The sequence below is a fragment of the Toxorhynchites rutilus genome, chromosome 3, assembly GCF_029784135.1.
Source record: "Toxorhynchites rutilus septentrionalis strain SRP chromosome 3, ASM2978413v1, whole genome shotgun sequence".
NCBI lineage: Eukaryota > Metazoa > Arthropoda > Insecta > Diptera > Culicidae > Toxorhynchites > Toxorhynchites rutilus.
Window position 1 is genome coordinate 261,421,373 of NC_073746.1, and position 15,072 is coordinate 261,436,444.

General features: G+C 41.2%; 1 protein-coding gene across 1 annotated transcript; it reads left to right on the forward strand.

Moving 5' to 3' along the window:
* The first annotated feature begins 628 nt into the window (after positions 1–628).
* On the forward strand, positions 629–5,271 carry LOC129779027 (hormone-sensitive lipase). The gene is made up of 7 exons (XM_055786264.1): positions 629–729; positions 789–2,869; positions 2,926–3,203; positions 3,257–3,394; positions 3,455–3,692; positions 3,759–3,884; positions 4,268–5,271. Exons 2-7 carry the CDS (start codon positions 1,118–1,120, stop codon positions 4,373–4,375), a joined length of 2,640 nt encoding a protein of 879 aa, XP_055642239.1. The 5' UTR covers positions 629–729; positions 789–1,117; the 3' UTR covers positions 4,376–5,271.
* The last annotated feature ends 9,801 nt before the right edge of the window (positions 5,272–15,072 follow it).

Sequence of the window (15,072 nt, forward strand, 5' to 3'; positions counted from 1 at the left end):
GACAATATCGTTTCATTTTTCTTACAAGCGTTCTCGTTATATTTATCCCTTCCGTCCAGCACAAATCAGTTCAGCTGCACTCGTTCGTTCGCAAACAGTTCGCCCGCAAACACTTCGTTCCCAAACAGTTCGTTCACAAACAGTTCACTCTCAAACAGTTCTTTCTCAAACAGTTCTGTTCACTTGCAAACCGTTCACTCGCAAACCGTTCTCTCGGAATCAGTTCGTGGGGAGAACTACCGTTCTTTGAAAAAGAACGACCGTCCGTTCACTCTTTTCGGCGAACTAGTTTTTTCGTGCCGTTCGTGAACGGTTTGCCCATCTCTAGACATAGCAACAAACAACAACACAATGTGAAAAACAAATAACACTTTCGTAATGTGTGTAAAATACATGATCTAGTAAAATAGTTGGAAAATGGTTGAAAACACTCCTAAAAATGTATGGTGTTGTAGAAAATTGCCCGAAGAATGTTATTACGAAAATGTCCAATTATTCGTGTCGCATTACTGATCTGTCCATTCAGAATCAAATCACTGTACGTACTTTTCCCACCATTGATTGTTTGCTCTTGAAATTTTAGACGTTTGTCGATCCACAAACACATTCGAACTGAAACGTATTTATATTTTGTTGTTATAGCTAATGAGTCGTATACATTCCATCACTGTCGAAGGTTTTCGCGAAATTTTCACACAATTTAGTAAATTCACCAAGGCAGTTTATGAAGTATAGTGTTCTTTTGATGTTATTTATCTTGTGATTTAAATCATTTGCTTTATAATTAGCGGAGAAAATCAGATAAGGTGAAGAAAATCATCAGCAGTAGATGATTATCACTGATTACTTCGAGTCCAAGAAGCCTTAGTTCATTCCGCATCGATCATTTGTAAATAGCAAGCCGGAAATAAGCTAGACATCACAACTCCATAAAGTCACGAGTGGCGTGAATCGATGAATCAATAAGTCCGGTTTCAAAGTCTACAATTGGGCGATGACCTCATTTGACATTGTTTTGATAAGAAGGTATCAAGTTCGAAACCCAAACTAAAATCGCCTGAAACCGCCTGTCGTCATCAAATCAGTTATTGAGTGTGAGGTACAAACTGTCGTCACCATGTCGGAACTAATCAGCTGCAAGCAGGATTTGAATGCTGATCAAACGGAAGTTATCCTTCCGATTGATTCGGAAGATGATGGAAACAGATCGACAGAGACTTCCAAAGCCAAGACCGAAGATCTGTTTATGCTTAATACATTGATTGAGCTGTGCAAGAACAATATAAAATACTTCGAGGACGATGAAACAGAAAGTGGACTGAGAATGCATGGTGCTTTCGTTGGTTTGATAGACCACATTGAAACGGTGAAACCTTTGGTGAAGAAGGTGCACGGTTTCGTGCACGAGTATGATTTCGATGAAGATACGCCTGGAAATGGCTTTAGAAGCTTTTTGTATGTCGTGGAATGCTGCATAAAGACGACAATGAAGCTGTCAAGATTTGTGATGGAAAATAGAGGTTCAATTCTGTTCAGGAAAAACGTGTATGTCAAGGAAGTGGAAGCGTACAATCATCTGCTAGCTAGTCTCTGCACCTGCCTCAAGCATTGTCATACCCTTCGGGAGTGGAGCACTCCGGGCGAGCTGTTTCCGGATTCACATTCTGTCGAGGAGCTGCTCGGCAAAGCTGACACAATTAATCAGTTCTGTTTCTATGGACGTTGTCTCGGGTTTCAATTTTGTGAATCCATGAGGCCTTTGCTGAAATTTATTTCTATTGCAATGGCCGGCTTTTCGGAAGGTTACTATTCTCAAGGAGGAAAAATCTCGAAAGCGACTAGCTCGATGTATACCAGCACAAAGTACATGCTGGACGCAGAATTGAGAGCACGACGGATCGTTAATATTTCTCAGCACTCGAGTGTGGACTTTTGTAAAGCCTTTTGGTTTCTAGCAGAATCGGAACTAATGCATACTCTGCCGTCCTTCATTGGGTTCAAAGTAAAGGTGAACCGAGTCATAACTATCCCTCCGGAGCCGATCCAGCTGAAGGCGGAAAAATCAGGTGACCTCATAAACATTCCTATTCCGCAAAGTCACGGCGGACCAGGAGTTATCAAGGCAAGGTTACTAAGTGTCGTCAAAAGGAAGGGAATGATAGGCGAGAAAACTAATACTCGCAGCACAATACATCCACCGTCCGCTGGCTTACTCTTCCACTGCCATGGTGGGGGATTTGTGGCACAGAGCTCCAAGTCCCACGAGAGTTATCTTCGTGAATGGGCCGTCTCGTTAAACATTCCGATTCTGTCCATCGACTACAGTCTCGCTCCCGAGGCTCCTTTTCCACGAGCACTGGAGGAAGTCTTCTACGCGTACTGTTGGGCCTTGAAAAACTGTGAACTCCTGGGAACCACTGGAGAAAAAATAATCCTCGCCGGAGATTCTGCCGGTGCCAATTTGAATCTGGGTTGTGCAATGAAGTGTATCGAGACTGGAGTACGGAAACCGGATGGAATCTTTCTGGCGTATTGTCCGGTTCTAATCAGCTTTGTGCCTAGTCCGGCACGAATGCTTTGTCTGATGGATCCGCTCCTACCGTTCGGATTCATGATGCGTTGTTTGAAGGCTTACGCGTGTCCCAATAAAGAGGTGCTGGAACATAATCTACGACGGTTGCAGGAACGGCAGGCAATTGTTAATGCCGGATTCAATACCAGTGATCCGTCCTCTTCTTCATATGTGATCGTTCAAAAAGTTAGCAACGGTCAGGCTTTCGGCAAAACAGATGAAGATAATAAATCGGATAAATCGGAATCGCCTGAAAATTCCGCCTGGGATCAGCTAAATACAAACAACATTGTGCAGGTGAATATGTCTTTCTATTAGTGGATTTTGAATTCAGAAATAATACTGTATTTTAGTTGAACAATCAACATTTGAGCCCGGTGAGTGACACTATTAGCGATACCCTGGCGCTGAAGAGTCAGAACATGGGCAACACAATCGATCTGATGAGTCCAGACGAAAGTAATACAATCACTTCGCTGGAGGAAGACTCCCAACCAATCACTTTACAACAAGTCAATTTGAGAACCGAACATAGCAATGTAACGGTGATGGATGATCTCGAGATGGACCTACCAAGCGACATGAGTTCCGAGCAGAACACCAATAAGAATGTATCCGATTTCATTGAGAGGTTTGTTTGGATGCAATTGTAAAGGACATAAATGAACGTTGTATTTTAATTAGGTATGTTTTGGACACAACAACTAACGCTGCAGGGGAGATCGAGCCCATTTTGCGTCCAATTTCGCGCTCTGCATCGGAGGAAAATGTAGTGATTGACATTGGACGGGAAGCAATTAGTGTTCAAAATCTGCAGGAAAAGTATGTATTTCACGTAAAATTGTGTTACCCCGTTTTGTTTTAAACTTGAACCTCCAACAGGGTTTCGAATGTGGCAAGCAATCTCGTGAACCGACTGTCCACCACAATCAATGCAATAACAACATCGAAACCCATCGCTCCTAGCGGCTCACAGTCAGAGTTTCAGAGCAATTTGGATGCGTTGATCGCGCGTAGTCCATCGGATGAGTTCATCTTCGAAGTGCCGAAGGATTCCCATTTGTCGCCGTATTGGGCTACCGATGTGGTGCTAAGTCAATTCCCACCTACTAAAATACTTGTAAGTTGCGATGGTTACTTGGTATTGCTTCCTATATAATTATTTCCCGTTCCATATACTATCTAGTCGGTCGTGTTGGATCCATGCCTTGACGACTGTGTGATGTTTGCGAAAAGACTGAAAGGGTTAAATATCCCGGTCACGCTGGATATTCTACCGGGGCTTCCACATGGCTTCCTTAATTTCGCATCGGTAAGTATCAATTGTAAATTCTAAATGCATATCGTTTGTAAATTAGTTCATGTGAACGGAAGTTGAATACCGACTTAGTGCAGAACGATCAGAATGGATTACCATTTCATTTTAAGTTGACCGTTGACTACCCTGAATTCTGGAGGAACTTAGAACTCGTTCCTCTGTTTGCTAATTGGAACTATAATTGTTTTTTTCAACTTGCGTTTTGAATACATATTTCAAACATCTTGCTTTGGTAACATTGAGGACGAATTGCAAGCGATATATATACCCATCATTTGAATTCGGGACTGCACTCTTTCAAAGTCATTGATATTGGAAATCACTAAAATATATGAAAGGATAAAAAACCACAAAGTTTAATTTTCATACATTTGCAGATCTCCAAGGAAGCGCATGAAGGATCAAAAATGTGTATCCGTCGAATCGCAGAGCTTATGGAATCGGCACCGCCACCAGATGACGTAGAGACCAAAAACTGCTGTTAGCAATTCCGACACTGCCTCGCCGAATCAAAACTCTTGTTTCGCAAAGGTAGTGAACGTATCGCGAACGTGTAAAATCGCTTATTCAGACAGATCTACTATATACAACGCCGCTAACTTTAGAGACTATTCTCGTAGGTTCAACGCAGCGTATGAAGACATGTTTCTTTCAGAATTTTGTTATATTGGCACTTGTTTCATCATTGTACTTGCTAGAGCTGGCTAAAATGAATTATTACATATTTTCGAAAACTTTGCGAACCACACACCATCAAGTAGTAAAACGTCTGCAACACAGCAATCAATAGCAAAGCAATAGACAATTAAGAAAAAAATCATTAGGTGCGATCCAAAACAATTACTTTCTCATATATACAATTAGCAACAGTTGTTTTCAAATGTTTTTGCATCAATGTGATAATCAGCAATTTTGTTGCAAATATGAGGAGCAATCGCTTATCCAAAGATATCAATCGTAAACATAATTATTCACGCTCAAAACCGTGTATAAAAATTTATATATTTATGTGCTCAACCAAGATTGGCAGTTGATAGAGAATGTATATGTTTGGAGGAATTGCCAAAAAAAGGTGATGAATAATATAATTAGTAGATATTTTTTTCTGAAAGGACAAAATTAATCGGTTATGAATCGAGAAAAAAGAGGCTCTTATTTTCTATCTCTTCAATATATGTGGAACCCGTCAGAAGTATATTTACAAGACACTGTACTCATTAGATACATGGAACCATATAATAATGAAATAAGTGTACCTATGAACTAAACATTTCAAACATTACCGACGGTGGAACCGATAATAGAAAGTTACATTTGAATCGTTACATTGAATTTACAACCAAAATACGCTACACTGAAAATAAAACGCATTATCTAGAAATTGATTCTATTTTATTTCTTTTTGTTTTTGCCCCATCCAATAACCTGTTCCGGAGTGTATTTCACCCGCAGATAACAACTAAACATTGGGTCCTGTTTTGTAAATCGAATCGAGAAGTCGATACAATCACTATCACTATCACACCGAGCAAAATTTCGTATTTTGCAAATTGAGACAATCTCTTACCGAGTTCGAATTTCACGTGTTGCAATTGCATACATTTAAGCGTTTCTGAAATGTTTCCCAAAGGAAAAAATCTGAGACGCTAACCAAAACAAAATAATTCTCTGAAGATATGCAACAAACAAACCGAACACATCTGATAGTTGGGGGTCTCCGTAGCCACATTGGTTGCGCGTTCGCTTAGTAAGCGATCGATCGTGAGTTCAAAACTCAGGGCCCTCATTGACCATCTTTGTGTTGTTACATAATAGCTACGTCCACGCAACAATCATCAGCGATGGAGATCGATCCACGGTCGAAATAAGATCGATTCATCCATACAACTGCTCTGCTCCGCAAGAAACATCGGGCTGCTGTTCTATAAATAACTCAACAATGATCAATCAACTGTCTCCGCTGTCCGGTGGTCCAACTGGATAATGGAAGAACAGAAAGAATAATCTTACGCCTAAATGGCTACTGTGTGAATGTACCATATGTAATGGTATAGAAGGAATACTGGCGAATGACAACTGTGTAATTCATTCGTCTTCGTGAAGTCGAGGCCGCCGGGTGTATTTTCTCCCGTCTGGTGATACCGTTATCTTGTGATACTGTTGTGATACCGTTACTTTCGCTGCTGGTGAAATAATTGTTTCACCCAAACGGGATGGACTGCAATAGTGTGAAGCAAACAAAGCGGAAGGAAGAAGACCTGCATCGCGGACGCTGTGTGCTGGCGTGTTTATCGCCATATCATCGTCATCGAAATCATCATCGCATTGTGGAGCCATACACCGTTGCAGCTGTGCTGTACGATCGACACGCGGTTCGCTGGGAACCGTTCGAATTCAACCGCACAGGTGTGCGATATAAGTATATTTTTTATTAGATTAAGGTTTTTAGTTTAAGAAATAATCAGAAAAACAGATTGAGAAATCACTGAAAAACTGTACATCTGCCACTTTATATGGCAGAATGCGGAGAACCCGTTGACATGGAGATTGAATCCACTGTCTATCCCTCCACATCTACGGGAGGTGGGAAGTCGCTTAAACGCGTTCCCCCTTCAGAAGAAGTCTTTTCGGGGGAGGAATTACCCCACCTAAACAAGCCCCCCTCAAGAAAATTTGCAAACCTCTCCTCTTCACCCCCTCAATCTCCTGCTCCCGTTCCTCCTCTCGCTCCCGTTCTCGCTCTCCCTCTCGCTCCCACTCCCGTTCTCGCTCCCCCTCACGCTCCCGCTCCCGCTGAACCCCCGATCACGCCACCCAACCCTGCTGTTTCCGCTTCCGCTCAACAATCGACCCCGCTTTCCTCTCCTGTTGTGTCTCCACCCCGTGTCAAGGTTTATCCAGAAAATGCAACTGGAACTGGCCCATGGGTTGTTTTCTTCCGACCTAAACCTAAAGGAAAATCTCTGAATGTCATTCAGATCATGAAAGATTTGACAAAAAATTATTCCTCCGTGGTCGAAATTTCCAAGGTTCGCCCGAACAAACTGCGTGTTGTCGTGGCTGATCGGAAGCAAGCTAACGCTATTGTTGTCGACAAGCGGTTCATTTTAGAATATCGCGCATACGTGCCCTGCCATAACGTAGAAATTGCGGGAGTGATTACAGAAACGGGTCTGACGTGTGAATTTATTAAAAAAGGAAATGGAAAGTTCAAGAAGCTCCCCTCGATGGAAGTCGAGATCTGGGACTGTCGCCAATTAGGCAAAGTCTCCCAGGAAGGGGGAGAAACTAAATTCACGCCGTCCGACTCGTTTCGAGTAACTTTTGCTGGTTCCGCTCTCCCTGACTACGTTATGGTGGACAAATTGAGACTGCCGGTGCGACTCTTTGTGCCAAAGCCCATGACTTGCAACAAATGCAAGTCAGTTGGTCACACTTCAGATTATTGTGCCAACAAGGAGCGCTGTGCAACTTGCGGAGAGCAACATGTGGGGGAATCCTGCAGTGCGACTGAGCATAAATGTCCATATTGCGGGGGAACTCCACACGCGCTCTCAGCTTGTGAAACTTATAAGAGTCGCTGGGAAAAACAGAAGCGCTCTTTAAAGGAACGCTCGAAGCGCACATTTGCGGAAATTTTAAAAGGCGCTTCTCCACTGACCCAACAACAACAACAACCAATCTCAACACACAATACTTTTTCCTCGTTGCCAGTTGATGAAATGGAAGCGGACACAGCTAGCGGGGACACACCGTTTATTTCCAAAGGGAATCCCCGGCGCAAGAATGTGACCACTCCCAAAGTTCAAGAACAAGTCCCCCCGGTGATACCCCCTGTTAGCTTGCCTAAAAAATCGAGTGCCGCGGACAAGCAAAATCAGGTTCCTCCTGGCTTCCGTGGGAATAGTTCACCTTCGAACGACCCAGCACTCGAGGGGACATCAAAAACCCCAACTGTCCCTATTTTTTCGTCCAGTTCAACTTCCCAATCGGGATTTATAAAGTTGTCTGACCTTCTGGATCAAATCTTCAAGTGTTTTAATGTTTCCGACTCCATCAGAACCATTGTCATCTCAATGCTTCCAGTATTAAAGACAATTTTGCAACAATTGATGCAAACATGGCCCCTCCTTGCAATGATTATCTCTCTTGATGTCTAATTTAAATAGAGAGGTCGGAGATATCACTGTTTTACAGTGGAATTGTCGTAGTCTCATCCCTAAATTGGATACATTCAAATTTTTAATTCATAAATTCAATTGTGATGTTTTTGCTCTGTCCGAAACTTGGCTTTCTTCGCGAGATGATCTCTCTTTCCATGATTTCAATATTATACGCTTGGACCGTGATGACAGATACGGAGGGGTGCTATTGGGGATCAATAAGTGCCACTCATTTTTTCGAATTGACCTTCCACCTATTGGAGGGATTGAAGCTGTTGCTTGTCATGCAAACATCAGAGGAAAAGACCTCTGTATTGTCAGCTTGTATTGGCCTCCGAGAGCTACGGTTAGCCGCAAGCAACTTGTTGACATGTGCTCACTTCTTCCTGAGCCACGATTGATCTTGGGAGACTTCAACTCTCACGGAACTGCCTGGGGGGAACAGTACGACGACAATCGTTGATAACGCGTTCCCCCTCAGACCTTCGTAACAGCTTCAATATGACCGTTTTGAACACTAGGGAAACAACACGTGTACCTAAACCTCCTGCTATGCCAAGTGCTCTTGACCTCTCGCTTTGCTCGAGTTCACTATCGTTAGATTGCGAGTGGAATGTAATCCAGAACCCCAACGGTAGTGATCACTTGCCAACCAAAATTTCCATCACCATTGGGTCGAATTCTTCAGAATCTATAAACATGGCATATGATCTCACAAGACACATTGACTGGAAAAAATATGCGGACGCGATTACTCTAGCCATCAATTCCAGAGATGGTTTACCTTCATTGGAGGAGTATAATTTCCTTTCTCGTTTGATCTATGACAGCGCAGTTCGCGCTCAAACGAAACCCATTCCAGGTTCCACCATTTCCCGAAGGCCTCCCAATCTATGGTGGGATAGCCAATGTTCCAAGCTTTATATAGAAAAATCGAATGCATTTAAAGCTTTTCGGAAACGTCGAACTCCTGAAAGTTTTCAAACGTATTTAGCCCTTGAGAATCAGTTCAAAAATTTGATCAAAGGGAAAAAACGTGCTTATTGGCGAAATTTCGTGGGAGGTTTGTCACGAGAAACGTCAATGAAAAAATTATGGAAAGTGGCTCGAAACATGAGAAATCGCTCTTCAACGAATGAAAGCGAAGAATATTCACATCGATGGATTTTTAATTTTGCACGAAAGGTTTGTCCCGATTCCGCTCCCGTGCAAAAAATTGTTCGAAATATACCACAAGATAGGTGCGATCTTGATTATGAGTTTTCGATGGTAGAATTCTCTCTTGCTCTCCTTTCATGTAACAATTCTGCTCCGGGATCGGATCGAATTAAGTTCAACTTGTTGAAAAACCTCCCTGATGTGGCGAAACATCGCTTGTTGAATTTATTCAATCGGTTTCTAGAACATAATATTGTTCCAGATGATTGGAGACAAGTACGAGTTTTAGCTATTCAAAAACCCGGAAAACCCGCGTTCGACTTCAATTCGTACCGCCCAATAGCAATGCTGTCTTGTATACGGAAATTGTTGGAGAAAATGATCTTGTTTCGCCTTGATCGATGGGTTGAAACGAATGGCCTACTCTCAGATACACAATATGGGTTCCGCAGGGGCAAGGGGACGAATGATTGTCTTGCGTTGCTTTCTTCAGAAATTCAAATGGCTTACGCCGAAAAAAAACAAATGGCTTCAGTATTCTTGGACATAAAGGGGGCCTTTGATTCAGTTTCAATAGAGGTCCTGTCAGACAAATTACACTCTCGGGGTCTGCCGCCTCTATTGAATAATATGTTATATAACTTGCTTTGTGAGAAACATTTGAATTTTTCTCACGGGGATTCGACAGTAAGTCGGGTCTCCTACATGGGACTCCCCCAGGGCTCATGTTTAAGCCCTCTTTTGTACAACTTCTATGTAAGCGACATCGACAATTGCCTTACACAAAATTGCAGCCTAAGACAACTTGCAGATGATGGAGTGGTGTCTGTCGTAGGATCCATCGAATCTGACCTGCAAGGACCCTTACAAGATACTTTGAACAATTTTTCAACCTGGGCCATTGGGCTAGGGATCGAATTCTCCACGGAGAAAACAGAGATGGTGGTTTTTCTAGGAAGCATAGACCAGCAAAACCAAAGCTTCAACTTTTGGGTAAACCGATCACTCATGCTATGTCATTCAAGTATCTCGGGGTCTGGTTCGACTCCAAATGTACTTGGGGGGCCCATATTAGGTATCTGAGTAAAAAATGTCAACAAAGAATAAACTTTCTCCGTACAATTACCGGCACCTGGTGGGGAGCCCACCCCGAAGATCTTATAATGTTGTATCGAACAACTATTCTCTCAGTGATGGAGTATGGCAGTTTCTGTTTTCAATCAGCTGCCAAAACACACCTCATTAAACTCGAGCGAATTCAGTATCTTTGTCTCCGTATTGCGTTGGGATGTATGCCCTCAACGCATACCATGAGCCTCGAGGTTTTGGCAGGCGTACTCCCACTAAAAGATCGCTTCAATTTATTATCTCTTCGGTTCCTCATCCGGTGTAAGGTTATGAACCCATTGGTGATCGGAAATTTTGAGCAGCTGATCGAGCTAAATTTTCATTCTGGATTCATGAGCTCATATCATGAATTCGTCTCCATGCAGGTTGATCCTTCTTCGTATATTCCCAACCGTGTTTGTTTCCCTGACTACATCAATTCCTCTGTGCATTTTGATCTGTCCATGAAGCAGGATATCCATGGAACATCAGATTATCTTCGATCGAGGATCGTTCCAACGATCTTCGATGCAAAGTATGGGGATATCATAATGATAATATGTACTTTACTGATGGGTCCTCTATGAATGAGTCCACAGGATTTGGAGTGTTCAACGAATTTTTTAGCACCTCACACAGTCTTCAGAATCCTTGCTCAGTGTATATTGCTGAATTGGCAGCGATACACTGGGCGCTGGACAGCGTCGCCTCACGACCTGTTGAACACTATTACATTATAACGGATAGTCTGAGCTCTGTCGAAGCTATCCGTTCAGTGAGGCCGGAAAAGCACTCGCCGTACTTCCTTGAGAGAATACGAGAAATTTTGAGTGCTTTATCCAGACGCTGTTATGTCATTACCTTTGTCTGGGTCCCTTCACATTGCTCAATTCCGGGTAATGAGAGGGCTGACTCATTAGCAAAGGTAGGTGCAATTGAAGGCGAAATTTATCATCGTCAAATCGCCTTCAATGAATTTTATTCTTTAGTTCGTAAAAATACCATCGTTAACTGGCAACGCAAATGGAACGAAGATGAATTGGGCCGGTGGCTCCACTCAATTATCCCTAAGGTTAGCCTCAATCCGTGGTTCAAAAGTCTGGACTTGAGTCGGGACTTTATTCGCACCTTCTCCCGACTCATGTCCAATCACTGTTCGTTAGACGCGCTGCTTTTTCGTTTTAATCTTGCCGACAGCAATCTCTGCGGTTGTGGCCATGGTTACCACGACATCGAACACGTTGTTTGGTCGTGCGAGTTGTATCTTGTCGCCAGATCGAATTTAGAAAACTCCCTTCGGGCTGGAGGAAAGCAGTCCAATGTGCCGGTGAGAGATGTGTTGGCTCGGTTAGACCTTGATTACATGTCCCAAATATATGTTTTCCTTAAAGCTATCGATCTTCGAGTGTGATTGTTCATACATCCTTTTCCCCTCCTTTTCGTCCTTCGCGAGCTATCGGTTCCCTTCCTACTAACATTAGAATAAGTTAAATTGTAAACACATATTAAATGTAAGGATAGTTTTAAGAATTGAGTGTGAAGTGTCAGTGTGAATGAGAATGTGAATGTGAATGTGAATGTGAGTGCGAGTGTAAACACACATCTCCTTACATCCCATCCTTTTCCTAATGAAAATGTGTCACCCTTCTAAACTCGAGTCGACCGCGAGTAATCGGTTTCCTATTTCATTAACCATAGAATTAAGGAAACAACATGTTGATATATGCTAGTTGAAATATAGTTAAGAGTTTGGCTCCATTAAACTTATGTAACTGAGCCTGTAAAAATAATCGGATTAATAAAAAAAAAAAACTGTGTAATGTGCTAATTATAGATATGATAACCATGTGACATGTACACTATTAAAATTCGGCTCTGTTACATCTAAAATGCTAATGAGCCTTAAATAAATAAATGGGATAAAAAAAATCTGATAGTTGCACCGATAGCTTTCACTCGACTTCGACTTCCTCGGTATCTATAATAGTAAAGGGCCCTAACTCGGATTACTTGGCTTGTCGCCGCCCGTTCTTGACATTATCGGGAAATTAGAAATTGAAATAGAAATAGATCTAGATCTAGATCTAGAAATAGAAATCTAATTTTATCCTTAGTTTTCATAAGTTCTCAACCCTATTCCCCTAATTTCATGAAATTTCGAAGATATACATACGTAAATATTACAAACATGTCCGTATTTCCCCCACTATATGTCAATGCGGATAGTCATCGAATAAATGTTCTACTTTTCGGTCTGTTTTAATTTTATTTAAAACATTGAAAAACCATCGACCGATTATTTCGAAAAACAGTACATCGAAATGCAAGAAACTGCATTTAAGTTTGGTAAAACACGAGTTTCGAAAGATATAATAAAAGTTCTTCTTAATATGTCCGTTTTTCCCCACCTTCCCTCCTTATAAAAACGTTAAAGTTGATAGTCTGTGTATGTTATTGTTACTTAAACCAAACCCCAACAGAATGCAAATGATACTCAAGTGCTATCGCCGGCCACTGAGATACTATGCGCACGTAACCACTGTGGTGTCGCCGGCAGTCAGGCGCTATTTTGTGTGCGTAACCACTGTGGTGTCGCCGGACGCCAAAGTGTTAACAGTTAATAATCTGAAGATGTAATATCTGTGTGTAAGGCGGGTGGAGTTTTAGAAGTGCCCTAGAAGCGTTCTGGATCGTTGATTTTCATACGTTTAGCTGCTAGCAGTACTTGTTGGAATTCATCGAAACTAGTTGTTTGGTAGAAGCTCATGATACAAATTTTCTTCCAGTCCTACCAGACCTAGCCATAACTTTCTTCAAGAGAAACCCGGGGTTCACTTGCTAAGACTTTTTTTAACTCAACATTCTTGTGAATGATTTGCCCTTTACAAATATGTATTTTCATCGCGTTTATGAAACGAATCGCAGATTGAGATAAGTCCCTTCAAGTGTTTTCGGTAAAATAAACCTTTATTGCGGAATCCGGTCGGATTTGAAATCAGCACAATGTTGCGTTCTTTAAGAGGATATTCTAGTCTAGAAATTTGAGAAAAAAACAATTTTTTTTCTTCATATTTCTCTAATTCGGACATTTAAGAATATACCATAGGAGAGACTTTTCGAAAATCTCATTATTTTCCAAAATATAGCCATTTTAGTGATGCGATATCTTATCTAGTATGGCCATAACAATTAACTTCAAACGCGTTTTTCTCGAAACATGTTTTTTCAAACTGGATTACACGATATCTCAAGTTCTACTTATCCGATCTAGGTTTATATGAATACAATCTGTATGCATCTCTCTATCGCATAAACCTATAAAAAATCATAATTTCGTAAGTTTACTATTTTAAAAAAATCAAGAAACTTAAAAAAATGTTTTAAACAGCATTTTTTTTCTTCAAATCTCCGCCATTTTGTCAAAAAACACGTTTTTGACTTGTCCGAGGTTCATGCGATAGTGCCATCTTTACTGATTCAGAATCTGTTCGATTTGTTTGTTTCAAATAACCAGAAGGGCTGGAATCGTGTACGCCATGCCACAACTTTTTTTGAACCCCCTCACTTGATCAGCTTCTAATTATGGATATATTTTTTCCGTTCAATTTTTGTTTCATTGTTGAAAAATAGATAAACAAATAGTGATATAACGGATGGTAAAAATATTCTTTGTTTACTTCTTCGGAGCTCGAAGAAACGTCCGAAATTCGTGTCTCTATCCCCCTGAATCTATTCGAGTCAAATCCTATCGAATTGTGTAAATGTTGCAACCTTGAAATGCAGAATGCAAAAGTTTATTTAGTTCGGATTGCGATATGTCAAATCCGATCGGGTTCCGTAATATGGGTTCATATGTAGTCCATGCACTGTTGCATGTTGCATGCATGTTTTTCGTGATGTTTCGTTTCTCATGAACGGTGATTTTCGACATCTGTAGCGAATCTGCTAATTCATGTGCATCAAGGATTAATCTTATCTTTTAGTTAATCAGCAGTAGCAGCATGAACTTTCTAGACAACTCAAAAGAAGCGTATTACCAGACATCAATGAAGAACAACATTATTGCAAAAAATAGATCTCCAGAGATACGGCCCGTACACTCATGGAAGAATTTGTTGTGCGTTTCAATGTTCAGAAATCCTTGAGAGTTCTCGAAAAAAAAAACAAACAGTTTTGTCATCAAGAGCAAAAGCTGAATTCAACCCGCACTTAAGTCGTGATTTTCAATACTACATAAAATCCAACATTCTTTGTGTTATTGGGTGTCTTTATCCTGACGGATTTAATGGCCCTCTATTACCGATTGAAATAAATTGATGGATCCTAGTTCATGTGCGTTACCCTCAGAATATCCACTTCAGGAGAGAGGTTCAGCCATATGAAAAAATATGGATGTTTGACCGAGCAGCACTCTCAGGCAGTTCAGTATTATTATTGATGAATACTGAGTACTCAGGACGGGCGTGAAGTTCAAAAAATCGTGTAAATACAAAATAGATCTCATTCAATTTTGACTATTAACTTGAATGTTTTACTTTAAAAAATACTTAACGTGTCCACATGGACATTATCAAAACCCCCTCCCCCCTCACCGTGGACAAGCGTAGACATTTTCGTAACCCCTTCCCACCCTAAAGTTGTCCACGTGGTATGTAGACAGCCCCGTAATAGTAATAGTAATAGTACATAGTAGTAATAGTAATAGTAATAGTATAATAATGATAGTAGTAATAGTGATTTGCGCCAGTAACACC

Bases quoted from the DNA above. Each gene is read 5' to 3' on its own strand.
- LOC129779027 (XM_055786264.1), top strand. From the start codon at position 1,118: ATGTCGGAACTAATCAGCTGCAAGCAGGATTTGAATGCTGATCAAACG. The intron at 3,395-3,454 runs GTATGTATTTCA...AACCTCCAACAG, and splicing joins GTTCAAAATCTGCAGGAAAA to GGTTTCGAATGTGGCAAGCA. The intron at 3,693-3,758 runs GTAAGTTGCGAT...TATACTATCTAG, and splicing joins TCCCACCTACTAAAATACTT to TCGGTCGTGTTGGATCCATG.